Consider the following 15,713-nt stretch of genomic DNA (forward strand, 5'->3'; position numbering starts at 1 on the left):
CTGCACAAATAACTTGTAGGTGGCATCCTAGGAAATAACGCAAACTACAAGTTGTCTCATAGTTGGGTAGTCAATGTGTTAAACATGTTCATGTTAATGAAGATTCTATATTTAATATCTTTTCAAAATATTGAATATAGAAAGTTTTCTGAGATAACCTGTACTGATCCTTTAATAAATGACAAATTCTGAAATATATTAAATAATGATGATAATGATCTTAAGAAATTGAAAATTGCTAATGATCATTGATTTTGCTAAATTTTAAATAAATCCTAAACAAAATCTGTGAGAAATAGTGTTACAATTTATTTATTCAATAGTGCTAAGTAATTAGTATATTTAGTAAATAATCACTAATGTATTTTGATTATAATACTGCTCAGAATATGTGAACTTTAGTTATAGACACCTTGTTTGTAAAAGTGTTAAAACATTATTACTTACTTATATATAAAATATACAATTGGAAAAACTATCATACCTTTAATTTTTCTTCTTCTTCTTTTACTAAATCAAGCATTAATATTTCTTTTACAAATTCATCTTTAGATACATTTTCAAAACACAATGACTCAAATTTATATTTTGGCATTTCATAATCATCATCATCATCTTTTTTGTGAATTTTAGAAGAATGATACTTCTGAGTGAAAATGTTGTGTGTATCTTCTTCTAAGGATGTGAGAGACAAATTTCTTTTTATAGATGTAAATTTTAAAGAAAAGTATTTATCTTCATCTCTAGTTTCTTCTAAAAATTAAATATGCATTTACTTTATATTAAAATGGATATCTAAAGATTAAATTAAAAATTTATTTAAGAACAAAATAATAACATACACAAAGAATAACAGAAAATATATCAATTCTAAATTAGATATTAAATATTTAAGATTTTGTCAAGTTATAGAATTTAACATATCTACTATAATTTTCACTTAAACAATCAAATAACTTCTTAAGAAGCCAAATAATATTTATCATTTAATTAATATTCAGAAGATAAATTAATACAAAACAAAAGAAAATATAATAATTTTTAAGTAAATTTTAAATTTCCATAAGTTTAAGATTTACAATCTTAATTTAAAATTTAAGATTTTCAATCTTAAATTTACATAAATTTAAAATTTACTTAAAAGATATTTTTATAATGTTAATGTTTATCTATTGGATGATGATATAATAATATCAAATTATGGATATATTGACAGAAATAGCTAAAACCAGAGAAAATGTAATTGTTTTATAACAAGCTTTAAATATTATATTTTACATATGAGATAAAACAATTTTAAGGTATACTGCATATATACTGTAGTACTTGTATATATGTTACTAGTGCTAAATTGTTTTTTACAAGTTATTTTCAACAAACCAGTTTTTAAAAAATTTTCTAACTCTCTTCTCTAACTGCATTTACAAACAACCAAACCTTAAAAACCTTTTAATATGCGGTCTTTTTATTAAATCTTCTGATGCTTTTGGCCAGTTGACTGATCTTCAGGAAAGAATCAAAAGATTCTGATTTCTACAGAACAAAACCTATTTTGGAACGTTTTTAAACTATTAAACTTTCTTAATGTCAAGTGCACAAGTCCATTATCAATATGTAAATAAGTAATTAAAATGCAAATTACATACAAACAAATAAATAAACTAAACATAAAAAATAAAAATAAATTAATAAATTAACCTAACTGATAAGATAAAAAGCAACAACTGTGCCTATTTCTTTAACTGTCCATGCCTTTTTTTTTACTGATATATTCATATTACACCTGGTCTCCACGCTGCAGAGACTTTATACGATTCTCTAAAGTTTATTGCTTGTCCTGCTTGTTTGTTCTTATGTATATGTCATGCTTCTGTATATTTAAGGTGTCTCCTGTCCTGAATCTTTCGTATTACTACTGCTCTTTCCCACTCCACTGTAACCTCTGTTGGGTTTGCTATAACATAAATCGCTAGTGCATTTCATATGTTCCTTTAATACTCTTTTATCTTTCTTTTAATGACCTTCCTGTGGCTCCAATGTAGTACAGCTCATTTTGCAGTCTTTCATCTTGTATAGGTATTCTATACAAGTATACCTCACTTTACGTTGGTAATTTGTTCCAGGAGAGGTGACATAAGTCAAATTTACTTGTCACTATGCTAAACCACAAATAACCATTCCCAGTTCTGTATTTTATTGATAAATGAATTTTTAATAATATATGGCTAATAAGAATATATTTTAAGCTTACAAACAAATAAATTTTAGGTTTTAATATAGTACAGAAAACAAGTAATCTAAATTTACAAATTCATGTACATACAGTACAATACTTGTAAATGTACATGTTTACAATTTGGTGATGTTTACAGTACAATGTGGACCAGGCCCACCGTAAGTGGGCGTGCAAGGTGTGCACTGCATGCGGGCAGCACGTCCAGGGGACAACAAATCGAGCGATCGGTTACGTAATATTCAAAGTCATTGTCATAATACCCACCCTACTTATACCATAAGAAATGTCTTCGCATGAAGAAAAAAATCCTGNAGAGACGGCTGATCTTGCTCCAGAGATGGCTCCTCCTGCGAAAGAAATCGAGTGAGAAGGGAATGTTGAAACTGACTGTTGATGCTTCCCAATAAAAAGAAGGATTGGTTCATGCAAAAGTTCCTGGAAAACACACCCTTCATTTGGAGGGTCTTTTCCAAGAACTCATTTTTTTGTCAAGTGGAAGAGATACAAATGAAAAGAAAGGAAAAATATCAATATCCATTAAAACTGAAAAATTTGCTGAGAGGACTTACCCACAGCTCTTCCAGTCTGTGATACCACTTTTCCTGTCCCTGATACCATCCGGTTCAGCCTTCGACCCCTTTCTGTGCTTTGCATTGTACTGAAAAGATTCAAGACATTTTATAATTAAGTATCAGTGGAGGAAGTGCCTAAGTCTATTTGCATCTGTACAAGATATCTAACTAATTGCCTGCTGAGTCTTTTCTTCCAAGCAGGACATAAGAGAAACACTTGGAATAAAAATTCCTTAAAGATTGTCTAATACTTTTTCAAGTCTTTCTAAGCATAATGTGGATCAATCTCACTTCACCATTCAATGATGGTGAGGTAGACTGATGTGACCCCCAATCCTGGCATAAAAATCTAAAAGCCAATTTCTTTCCCTTATTCAAAGCATCTCCATGTCAGCCCATCCAAAAGAGTTATGATGTAAATGACAAAAAGACCGGCTGTATCCAGTCAAATGTCCCTGTCTATTGATATCTAACTAGTCCTGATAATAAACAATTTCAGAGGATAAACAAATATTTGTTTATCTTCTGAAATTTTTATGCCAAGACTATTTGCACATAGTGTCAATCATACAACTAGGTGGATTGCATATTACATGTCATTATATAGTTCTAAGAAAATTTTATTCTCTTGTCAACTTATTGGATGAACAATCTCTGTTAGCTAAGGACAAAATTGAAAATAAAGCAAGAAGTAACCCACACTATTCCACACACATTTTTTGCAATACAGTGGGTGATTATACACCAACTACTGCCATAAATGATTGGGCTGAAATCTGGATATAATGATTATATCCAAATTTCAGCCTGATCACTTACAGCAGTGGTAGGTGTATATTTGCTTATTATCGAGTTTCGGCTGATGTGTGTATTTGTTTATCAGTGGGTGATTGGTTAATGAACATAATCTGTTCCAAGACTCTGTTTGCTATCCAAATTGTTCATTAACTGATTATCAATTTACCATTGATTTTTATGGAAATTTGATTAATTTGTTCTGGAGACCCCAAAAAAATAAATAAAAAATTATATACTTTCTTACTATATTTATATGTAATAATAAAAATACATATACAGTCAACCCCCTATAACACTGTTGATTATTCTGTTTTATATGAATTCCATATTGTATGAGTCACTTAGATTTTATAAATACGTGTGCTGGGCTGTGAACGGTTCACGTATTTGTAAAATCTAAGTGATTTGTACAACATGGAATTCATATAAAACGGAATAATCAACATTGCTGTAGGGGAGGTCAACTGTATACACAGTCTTGCATGTTTATCGGTCATATTGTTTTTCTGTTTGTGAGACATTAAAGAATCTGTACAATGTCAATTGCTTTTCTCTCTTCTTCTGGATTTTTCGGAAGTAATTAATAGCATTTTCATCATAGAGATCCTCAAGCCTATTAACCTCAATCTGGTTTGGATGCCATTCTAAGATTGTTGTTCTGACATCCTCCCACTTCTTCAAAAGATCTTTAATAGCAGATGTGGCATTTTGACCCTCATTCGTCTTCCTTTTTTTTCAGAAAACACATTTCGCTGAGTTTCTCGGTGTTCTTCATTCAAGAGTTCTTGGAGTTCTTCTGTCATCAGATCCAGCTTCAGGTTCCATTATGAGCTCTTCAATGTCATCTTCATTCACCTCCAATTCCATATCTCTAACAGTTGTCACAATTTAATCCATAATTTCAGGGACATCATCTCCATCTCCCTGAATGCAGGGGGGACAGCTTTTGCCAAGCAGAATTCAACTGTCGTTGAGTGACTTCTGACCACGCCTTTTGAATGAGCCATATAGCTTCAAGAATATCAAATTTTTCTTTCCAAAACGTTTTTAATGTCACCGTTGAAAAGAACTGGCATGCTTCAAAACACTATGAAACAGTGCTTGAATATACAATTTCTTGAAACCTGCAATAACCTCTTGATCCATTGGTTGAATCAACAAAGTGGTATTCAGAGGTAGAAACTGAACTGTCAGCTAGGGAAAGTCTTCCAGCAAATTAGCTTCAAGGTCTTTTGCATGTCCTGGTGCATTGTCCAATTGTTTCAATGGCAATTATTGGTCTGAAAGTAATCTTTGATGCTTGGAACACAAACTTCAAACAGCCATTTTTTAAAAAGAGTCTGCGTGACCCATGCCCTTTTATTCAATCTCCACATCACTGGCAGTTTTTCTTTAATTACGGAATTTTTTTGAATGCTCTAGAATTCTCAGAGTGATAGACAAGAAGTAGGTTAAGCTTCATATCACTGCTAGCATTATCTCCCAAAAGTAACGTCAATCGGTCTTTCATGGGTTTATGCCCAGGAATATTTTTCTCTTCTTTTGTAATGTAAGTACGGTTCGGCATGCGCTTCCAAAATAAACCAGTTTCATCATAATTGAAAATCTGTTGTGGACAATATCCTTCTTTTTTAATGAATTCTTCAAATTTGAGACAGAACTTCTCAGCTTCTTCTTTATCTGCACTAGCAGACTCACCGTGAATCACCACATGTTTAATGCCAGTTCTCCTTCTAAACTTTGAAAATCATCCAGTAGTAGCTTTGAATTCTATCTCCTCATGTGACGAATGTGGAGTTTGTTTCTTCAGTTCTTCAAAAATTTCTCTAGCTTTCTCTTGAATGATAGTCATACTAGTTACATCTTTTTTCATTTCCCTTTCTTTTATCCAAATTAAAAGCAATCTCTCCATTTTTTCATGGATGGAACATCTTTGTTTCTCAGATGTAATTTTTGTTACTCCTTTAACTCTTTGAGTCATCTTGATTATATCTTTCTTAGCTAAGATTGTGCCTACTAAGTCTCTTAAGGACGTTTCCCCGAAAGGGATCTCTTTCCCTGCCCCGCCAAATTGGCACCACAGGGTTGAGAGACTATGCCTTTTCTTCGTCTTCGACTGAGGGCGTTTATGCCGCTTAGAAACGAGGCACATAGATCATAAGTTTATGACCATTTCCATCAATTCCTTTAGTTTCTTTAAGTTTCCTTTACTAGCTGTTAGCGTTCGAAGTACTTGTTCAGGTGGCCGAGACCAGTCGACTTGGTCGGCCCCTCGGCAGAAAGCCTCAGTGAGAGGACAGTCAAGTATAGTGTTAGCGTGAGCTAACACTATACTTGACTGTCCTCTCACTGACTGTCCTCTCACTAGGATGTGGAGCTGTCTCGCTAGTCTTGCCTCTCACTGACTGTCCTCTCACTTGACTGTCCTCTCACTAGGGTGCGGAGCTGTCTCGCTAGTCTTGATAGTGCTGCTATCATGAGGTTCGTTTTCTCGCAAACGTTCCTCAAATGGGGCGTCCAGCATAGTGTCTGATCGATGGTAACACTGAGGTACTTGATCTCGTTCACCCTTCTGATGGGGTTTCCCCGGATCCGGTATATTGGTCGACGGGCCAACACTCCAGTCCGGGCCACCATCAGGGCCTCCGATTTCTCGGGGCTGAAAGAAAGCTTGTGCAGCTCTCCCCAGTGAATGAGTTGTTCTATAGCTTCGTTGCCGCGACTCTCCATGTCGCTACGGCTGTAGCCTGCAACTACTAACAACAGATCGTCAGTATATGCCTGCAGCTGGACATCGTCCGGGAGGACTAGTTGCAGCGCCGTGTCCACTAGAATGTTCCAAAGTAAAGGCCCGATACAGGATCCTTGGAGACAGCCCTCTCCAGTATCTTCGTATGTCTTGCACTCGGCGTTTCGTAAATTACCTCGATGTCGCTCAGGAAACTCCTGGTAAGTGATACAAGGGTGGTCGGCAGGTTCGCCTTCCTCAGTTCACCCACAATGGATGGCTACCAGACGTTGTCAAAAGCCCCCGCGACGTCCATCGAAACGAGCGACGTGTGGAGGCCCTGCCGGCGGTTCTGGCGAACCAGAGAAACTGCACGATGTAGCGCCTGGCAGGAAGACAAGTCCGGCCGAAACCCATATTGGTGTGGGTGTAACAGCCCTTTCCGCCGGGCCGCTGGTCCCATTGTGAGTTTTCCGATTGTGTTTTTTGGCGAATATTCCGGAGCGTTTTCTCTGTGATCTTTTCGCTGCTTTTATCGTGAGCTCTTGGGAAAGTAGCTACCTACCTCCACGTGGTGTGGCCCGTTAGTACCTTTTTAGGGAAGCTAAAGGTAGTTGCGACTTTTAAAAGCCTTTTTTAAGGCTATTTGGTTGTGTGATGGCGAGTAAGCCTCCACATTTTGTTCTTGCCCGGAAAGGGGGTGATGAAGTGTTCGAGGAAGAGCCACAGGATTCAACTCCATTACTGCCAAGTCGGCAGGATGGATTGCAAGGTAACAGGATTACCGCTGCTCAAAAGGTTCAAGATGAACTACACGAATATCTAGTATCTAATGCTCATTCGAAAATAGAAACAAGGGATCATATCCCACAAATACTCAGGAAAGTTGAAACAATCATAGAAATATTAACAGAGGGTGAAGATTTAAGGAAGTTATGAAATGGAGCAATTGCTATTGAAGTTGAAAAGACGAGTGACAAGATCAAGCTACAAAAGGCAGTGGTTGAGATATCAGGAATGACAGCACCTGAGCCTAAGATAAGAGTGCCAAAAGTAATTATACATTTGGTACCAAAAGAAATTGAAAAAGATGATATTATAAAGTATGTATATCAGCAAAATGAAATATTGCAGGGAAATAATACAGGATTTGAAGAATTTGAAAGGGGTTTCATGGTTAGATTTCCCCTAGGAAATAGGAATAAATCCACCTCTAGTTGGGTGGTTGATGTTAGCCCTCAAAATAGAATACAGCTATTAAAGCTTGGAAAACTGAATTTACAATGGGTGAGATGCCCAGTGGAGGATTTTGTACCTATAGTACAGTGTTTTAATTGTTGTAGAATGGGGCATTTTGCCCGGGATTGCAAGCAAGAGACCCCCACATGTAGTCAGTGTGGAGAGGGTCATAGATACAGAGATTGTCCGAATAAAAATACTGTTAGAATGTGTTGTAACTGTAAGAGGGATAAACTGGCAGATACAAGGCATAATGCCCTAGATAGAAAATGTCCATTGGTATTGAGGGCGAAGGCAACAATTATTAGTCGGACTGATTATGGAGGTGGAATCAATTAATGAGAAAAAAGTAATTAAAATAATACAAGGAAATATGCAGAGGGCAATTGCAGCAAATTCAATGACGAATAAAAGACTAGAATCAAAGGATGTCGCACTGTTGCAAGAACCATATACAGTTAATGATAAAGTGGCATGTTTAAGTAGAAGAATAAAGGTACTTCATCAAGGTACTGTCAAACCGCAAGCAACTATTGCGGTATCAATAATGGATATTGATATACATTTTCATTCTGAAGTAAGCAATCAACAGTGTGTATGTGCAGAACTTAATGTGGCTGGAAATAAGTTAATTATTGTAAGCATCTACAGAGTTTTTGGTGAAGACTTAAGTTGCACATATGATAATATAGACAAAATTTGTAAAAAATTTCAAGATCTGGCAATAATTATTGGAGGTGATTTTAATCTTCATTCTCCGATATGGGAAGACCCAAATCAAGATCCAGAAGTTGATGGCTTTATGGAATTCTTGGCAATGCATGGCTTGCATATAGTTAATGATCCTACTTCTCCGCCGACATTTGTTGGTCCAAGGGGCTGTAGTTGGATCGATTTGACAATCTGTAATGATAATGGATTGGTGTCGCTTAGTGACTGGGAAGTGGATAGTGAAGGGTGTCTCAGTGATCATTCGCCCATATGTTTTACAGTAAGTGTACCTAAAAGTGGTTCAAAGGTAGAGGAAAGGAGATATGATGTCAATAGGCCAAGATGGGAAAGATTCTTTGATAGATGTGTAAAAGAATTGAGTGATATAGTAAATAGGGAAAGTATTAATAGGGAAGAAACAGTACAAAAAATTGAGAAGTTTATTGATAAAGTTAATGAAATCTGTTGGGATTGTATTCCCCTTAAAAGGCAAAATAAACATGTAGTTCCCTGGTGGAATAGTGAGTTATACTATATCAGGAAACAGAATAATAAATTGAGAAGAAGGTTCCAGCATTGTAATAACCCAAGTGAAAGAGGAAGAAGGAGGGATGCTTTCTTAAGGTTCGAAAAATTTTATAAAAACAAGATTAAGGAATATAAGGTAAATTCTTGGAGACGGTTTTGTGAAGAAAACTCTGGTAATCCCTGGAACTTTGTGTTTAAGTTAAGCACTGGTAAATTAAAAACAAGGGTGATAACATCGACTATTAAGACACAAAATGGAGATACCTTGACTTTGGAGGATTCTGTTTCCTTCCTCCTAGAAATGTTTTTTCCAAGGGATATACATTCAGAAAATAATGAAAATCAAAGTGAGATTAGGAAGAAAGTGGATGAGGAATATGTTGAAAGAGATGACCCACCTTTTACAAAGAATGAAATTCAAGATAGTATTAATAGGATCAAAGCAAATAAGGCTCCAGGGGAAGATGGAATTGTAATACAGATAGTTAAGGCGATTTGGGAAACCAATCCACAGGCACTCATAGAAGTATACAATCAATGCTTGAATTATGGAATATTCCCAAGGAGATGGAAAATGGCTAAAGTTGTGATCATTCCCAAGCCGGGGAAGAGGGATCTTTCAGATCCTAGTAGTTTCCGGCCGATAAGTCTCCTGCCCATTATGGGCAAGGTGCTTGATGATTTGATGATATGGCGTATAAATTGGTATATGGAAGGTGAAGGAAGGATAAGCGAATTACAGTACGGATTTAGAGCTCAGAGGGGCACAGAAGATGCAATCAACAAAGTTATAAAGGATATTAAAAATGTGCTGGAAACAGCTAAGTATGCAGTTGCAATAAGTATGGATATAAGAGGTGCCTTTGACAATGCATGGTGGCATTTTATTTTATGGCAATTAAGAGAGAAAAGGTGCCCGAGGAATCTGTATTTGATGGCGAAAGATTATTTTAAAGATCGTACTGCAACATATCATTTGAATTATACAAAGATTGTAAAAGAATTGGAGAGAGGTTGCCCGCAAGGGCCGAAGTCGGGCCCTAGTTTCTGGGTTATTTACTTTGATGCACTGATTAAGAAGATTCAGGACACTGAAACAAGGTGTACTGCATATGCAGATGATATTATATTAGTTATGGCTGGTTATTCACGTAGACAAATCGAAAAAGAATGTAATAACATTCTAACAGACATTGATAAATGGGGTAAGGAAAACAAATTGGATTTTAATCCTGCAAAAACTAAAGTTATGATTCTGGCAAGGGATTTTACATCGGCTTTCGAGAGAAGGCTTCCAATCATTAAGATGAGAAATGAAAAAATACAGATAGTAAAGAAATTAAATTACTTGGGAGTTGTGATAGACAATAGAATGAGCTGGAATAAACATATTAAAGGACTTAAAACTAAGAGTAATATTATTTTTAGTAAATTGGCACAAGTTGCTAATGGTACTTGGGGCCTTAGGTCTTCGGCCATGGAAATTATTTATGATGGAATGTTTGTTCCAATAATGACATATGCCGCATCGGTTTGGTGTGATAAGGTACATAACTCATTGCAGAATAAGCATTTTAGACAAGCACAGAGAATAGCTTTGCTGAAATTGACGAGATGTTATAGGACGACATCAACAGAGGGGCTAATGGTTTTGGCTGGCAAGGCTCCAATTGAATTAGTTATCGAGGAACGGGCCAAACGTTTTTGGTTGAAGACAAGTAATACAGAGAGGTTATCTTCCTTGAATTTTGAGATAGGCAATTATGAACGAGACATATTAATTACGGAATTGCCTCATCCGGCAATGGAGTTTAGGGTACAAGAGATGGATCAGCAAAGGTGCTATACTGAAATTTATACTGATGGTTCTAAGACCGAAGAAGGGACCGGAGCTGCAATTGTGGTGTACGAAAGAAATGAAGAAATTTATANAAAGTATTTATCTTCATCTCTAGTTTCTTCTAAAAATTAAATATGCATTTACTTTATATTAAAATGGATATCTAAAGATTAAATTAAAAATTTATTTAAGAACAAAATAATAACATACACAAAGAATAACAGAAAATATATCAATTCTAAATTAGATATTAAATATTTAAGATTTTGTCAAGTTATAGAATTTAACATATCTACTATAATTTTCACTTAAACAATCAAATAACTTCTTAAGAAGCCAAATAATATTTATCATTTAATTAATATTCAGAAGATAAATTAATACAAAACAAAAGAAAATATAATAATTTTTAAGTAAATTTTAAATTTCCATAAGTTTAAGATTTACAATCTTAATTTAAAATTTAAGATTTTCAATCTTAAATTTACATAAATTTAAAATTTACTTAAAAGATATTTTTATAATGTTAATGTTTATCTATTGGATGATGATATAATAATATCAAATTATGGATATATTGACAGAAATAGCTAAAACCAGAGAAAATGTAATTGTTTTATAACAAGCTTTAAATATTATATTTTACATATGAGATAAAACAATTTTAAGGTATACTGCATATATACTGTAGTACTTGTATATATGTTACTAGTGCTAAATTGTTTTTTTACAAGTTATTTTCAACAAACCAGTTTTTAAAAAATTTTCTAACTCTCTTCTCTAACTGCATTTACAAACAACCAAACCTTAAAAACCTTTTAATATGCGGTCTTTTTATTAAATCTTCTGATGCTTTTGGCCAGTTGACTGATCTTCAGGAAAGAATCAAAAGATTCTGATTTCTACAGAACAAAACCTATTTTGGAACGTTTTTAAACTATTAAACTTTCTTAATGTCAAGTGCACAAGTCCATTATCAATATGTAAATAAGTAATTAAAATGCAAATTACATACAAACAAATAAATAAACTAAACATAAAAAATAAAAATAAATTAATAAATTAACCTAACTGATAAGATAAAAAGCAACAACTGTGCCTATTTCTTTAACTGTCCATGCCTTTTTTTTTACTGATATATTCATATTACACCTGGTCTCCACGCTGCAGAGACTTTATACGATTCTCTAAAGTTTATTGCTTGTCCTGCTTGTTTGTTCTTATGTATATGTCATGCTTCTGTATATTTAAGGTGTCTCCTGTCCTGAATCTTTCGTATTACTACTNGACTCGTACAACGTGGAATTCATATAAAACGGAATTATCAACAATGTTATAGGGGAGTCGACTGTATTTCTTTTTTTCAATAATATAATAAATCATTTATATATTTCAACTTACAGCTCTATAATTTATTTCTCAACCATAATTTATAACATTTGCGATAAAAATATACTATAATCTGTACAAAATGGAAATCTGCTAAACAGTTTGGTGTGATAAGGTACATAACTCATTGCAGAATAAGCATCTTAGACAAGCACAGAGAATAGCTTTGCTGAGATTGACGAGATGTTATAGGACGACATCAACAGAGGGGCTAATGGTTTTGGCTGGCAAGGCTCCAATTGAATTAGTTATCGAGGAACGGGCCAAACGTTTTTGGTTGAAGACAAGTAATACAGAGAGGTTATCTTCCTTGAATTTTGAGATAGGCAATTATGAACGAGACATATTAATTACGGAATTGCCTCATCCGGCAATGGAGTTTAGGGTACAAGAGATGGATCAGCAAAGGTGCTATACTGAAATTTATACTGATGGTTCTAAGACCGAAGAAGGGACCGGAGCTGCAATTGTGGTGTACAAAAGAAATGAAGAAATTTATAGTCAAAATTATAAACTAGAAGAGTATTGCTCAAATTTTCAGGCTGAGCTTTTGGCAATTACTAAAGCAGTGTATTCAAAACAATAGGAGAGAAAGTGTATGTATCAGTACAGATAGCCTTAGTGCCCTTCAAGCTTTATTAAGTCAGAATTTGAAACAACGACAAGTATATAATATTAAAAAGCTCTTGTATGATAAAAGGATGCTAAAGAGTATTAAGTTTAAATGGGTTCGTGCCCATGTGGGAATCTATGGAAATGAAAGGGCGGATAGATTGGCAAAGGAGGCGATAAGTAATACACAGGTTATATTCGATATAAGACCAAAGTGCTGGGCAAAGATATTTTTGAGAAATGAAACTATAAGAATATGGCAAGATAATTGGACAACCAGTGATAAAGGAAGGCAAACTTTTGGCTATTTGCCTAATATTGAAGAACGGTTAAAGCAAATGAAATGGCTGAGTCATGATAGAGTGGTACTGATTTTCCTCTCCGGGCACGATGGTCTGGGAGAGTTTAAAAGGCGTTTTAACCTTGATGTTAGATATGGTTGTATTTGTGGTGAAGCTATAGAGGATTTGCAACACATCATTTATGAATGTATACAATGGCAATATCAGAGACATTTATTGAAATCGGTTGCGTTGGCTGAGGGGCTAGGTTGGCCCTGTAGTATTTATAACCTGATTCGGAATGATACGACATACAAAGAAATTCAGTTTTTCTTTAGGAAGGTTCATAAGAGCAAGAGCGCTCAATTGTAATTTGATCCTGGGCGAGTTGCCCAGTAGTATGTTAATTGTTTCTTTTATTTATTTTATTTGTTATGTTAAATTACTGTATTAAAGATTGTAACAAACAAAGAAATTAACAAACCCCGTTGTGCAATAGTGGTGCGGGGTGTTCTGATCCCTGTAAAGGGAAGTGATGATCCCCAATGAAAAAAAAAAAAAAATTAATTAATAGGTATGGCTGAGGTAAAGAAAAACAATAAATTTTAAATTTAATAAATTCAGTAATAGATTAATTATATATCAGTTCAAAAGATAAAATCTATTTTTACTCACCTTTTGAGAGAAAAGGATTAGTAACATTTTGATTTAACAAAAATCTGTTTTTACATGAACTTGAAAAATATGTATTAAGTTTTCTTTTTCCAGTTTCTGTAAATTCATAAGATTGAGGCCTAGAAAAATTAATTAACTAAATTATTTATAATTAATAGTAATTTTAAAAGCTATTAAAAGATTTAATGCTAATTGCAATAAATAATTTGATATCACAGTAATAAACTTTATATGATTAAAAACTACATAGAATAAAAACTCAAATGACAATCTATACATATCAATCAAAAATATTTGACCTTAATCTTTCTAAATAGTAAATTTTAGATAAAGAATGTAGACCTGCTTTTCAATTCAAATTACTAATAATTTACAGAAATATCTTACTTAGTGTGGATTATCTTTAGTATGAGACTCTTATTATTTAGTTGGTATGAGTCAAAGAATTCAATTAATATAGAATGATTCACTATAATGTGACCACTGCTAACTTAATATATATATTATAAGCAGGGCTGTGGAGTCGGAGTCATGGAGTTTTGGTGTTTTAGCCGGAGTCAGAGTCATCAAAAAAGTCCGCCAACTCAGACTCCTTTTTAATTACCAACTTGTTAAGTATATAAAACGGAAAAATATTGGAATCATGTCAAATTTGACCCTCCAAGTTTTTTTTTTCAAATCTACATGTTTGGAGACCTCCCAAACCCCTCAAAAAAGTCAATAAAAGGGGAAAAATTCTCACACGTGTGTGTGTGTTAACATCTAATTTGTTTAATTTCTTTATTTTCCATTCTGAGATATTAAACAATATCTCAGAACAAAAAATTACCCATTCTGAGATATTAAACAATATCTCAGAATGGGTAAAGTTTAAAAACAAAATGTGGCACTGTAGCTTGAGTATAAAGGGGCATTAATACTATTAAATTTTGGTCCTTAATTAAAGGTCAACAGGGTGAAGATATAAAAGTAGTCATGTGTCATATCTCTTAATGAATATTTTACTTGTTATTAGCATTCAAAATTTAAAAAAATAAAATAAAATGTGTCACTACCCTCAAAGTAAGTTTTTTTGCCATTTTATAATAGTACAGTAAAACCCGTTAAGATGTTCTCGTCTAAGATGTTACAATGTAAATGGAGACATGATTTAGTTCAACCACTTTGACGCTTAATAACTAACTCCTGTGTTAAACCATATGACTCCGATTCTGACCACTCTGACCACAAAAATTATTAGGCTTCAAACAGAATGAACAAAATCATGCCCCCCCACAGTCTAACATCTGCACATAGAAAAACGTTGGAGGCTATTGAGATTTATATAGAAACCATGAAGGGAAACTGCATCAACTCCGATTATATTCCGATTCCACAATCGTGGAAATATTATTTACATTGCCACAAAGCACAACAATAATCGGAAGTGTAATTATTTTTAATCTTTCTGCTTTGTATAAGAAAACAGCATTTACATCACGCTAATTTTCACAACTCTATAATAATAATTAATGTATAGCATTATTGTAAAACAAATCGTTTACATTGCGCTAATTTTCACAACTCTACAATAATAATTTATGTATAGCGTTATTTTAAAATAATAATTTTTTTGTGTTGTAAACGTAACGATTTTTATATCGTATGCATCGTTTAAATATTTAAAAGTTTGGAACACAGCTGTATTCGATTATTAGAATCCTTCAAAAGATAGAACTGATTTTTAATGTTTCATCCTGAGGAGGACCTCTGAAAGACAGCCGAAAACGTTAGATTATTAAAACCTTTTGACTGCTGAAAGTAGTATTGAGGTGTTAATTGTTGTTTGTAGTATATTGTTCCAGTTTACGTGTGATAGTTTTTTGTCTGATATAGAAAAACCTCAAATATTTTGCATATCTCGAAATTTCAAGGTATCCTGCATCCAAAAAAATTTGGGAGGGGTCATTTTTTGACCCAGCGCTACACTTTCCCTCTGTTATATATAACAGCCGGAAAAGTAAAAATTATCGAATACATATTTATATATTACTTAGAGGAGTCTTTTAGCTTTGGAATAAAAAGTTTTTACGTTCTATCTTTATTAGAACTCTATTTATTGAAT

At 33.7% G+C, this 15,713-nt stretch overlaps 1 protein-coding gene and 1 pseudogene across 7 annotated transcripts in view; both read right to left on the reverse strand.

Annotated features, from left to right (window-relative positions):
• Positions 1 to 445: 445 nt before the first annotated feature.
• LOC111612563 overlaps positions 446 to 15,713 on the reverse strand; it is a 23,455-nt gene continuing 8,187 nt past the window's right edge. For 3 of the 7 annotated variants that reach the window (XM_023353793.1, XM_023353792.1, XM_023353791.1), the window contains 2 exons: positions 13,610 to 13,728; positions 452 to 753 (listed from right to left, as the gene is read on the reverse strand). In XM_023353793.1, coding sequence (XP_023209561.1) covers positions 479 to 753; positions 13,610 to 13,728 — 394 coding nt within the window. In that variant the 3' untranslated portion in view covers positions 452 to 478. Of the gene's footprint in view, positions 754 to 10,744; positions 10,774 to 13,496; positions 13,515 to 13,609; positions 13,729 to 15,713 lie in introns of those variants that run through there. The other 4 variants (XM_023353794.1, XR_002754629.1, XR_002754627.1 and 1 more) reach the window with 4 other exon arrangements.
• LOC111612562 lies at positions 4,027 to 5,871 on the reverse strand (annotated as a pseudogene).

This window comes from Centruroides sculpturatus, unplaced genomic scaffold (assembly GCF_000671375.1).
Source record: "Centruroides sculpturatus isolate CEXI.00-Female unplaced genomic scaffold, Cexi_2.0 scaffold1664, whole genome shotgun sequence".
Classification (NCBI taxonomy): Eukaryota; Metazoa; Arthropoda; class Arachnida; order Scorpiones; family Buthidae; genus Centruroides; species Centruroides sculpturatus.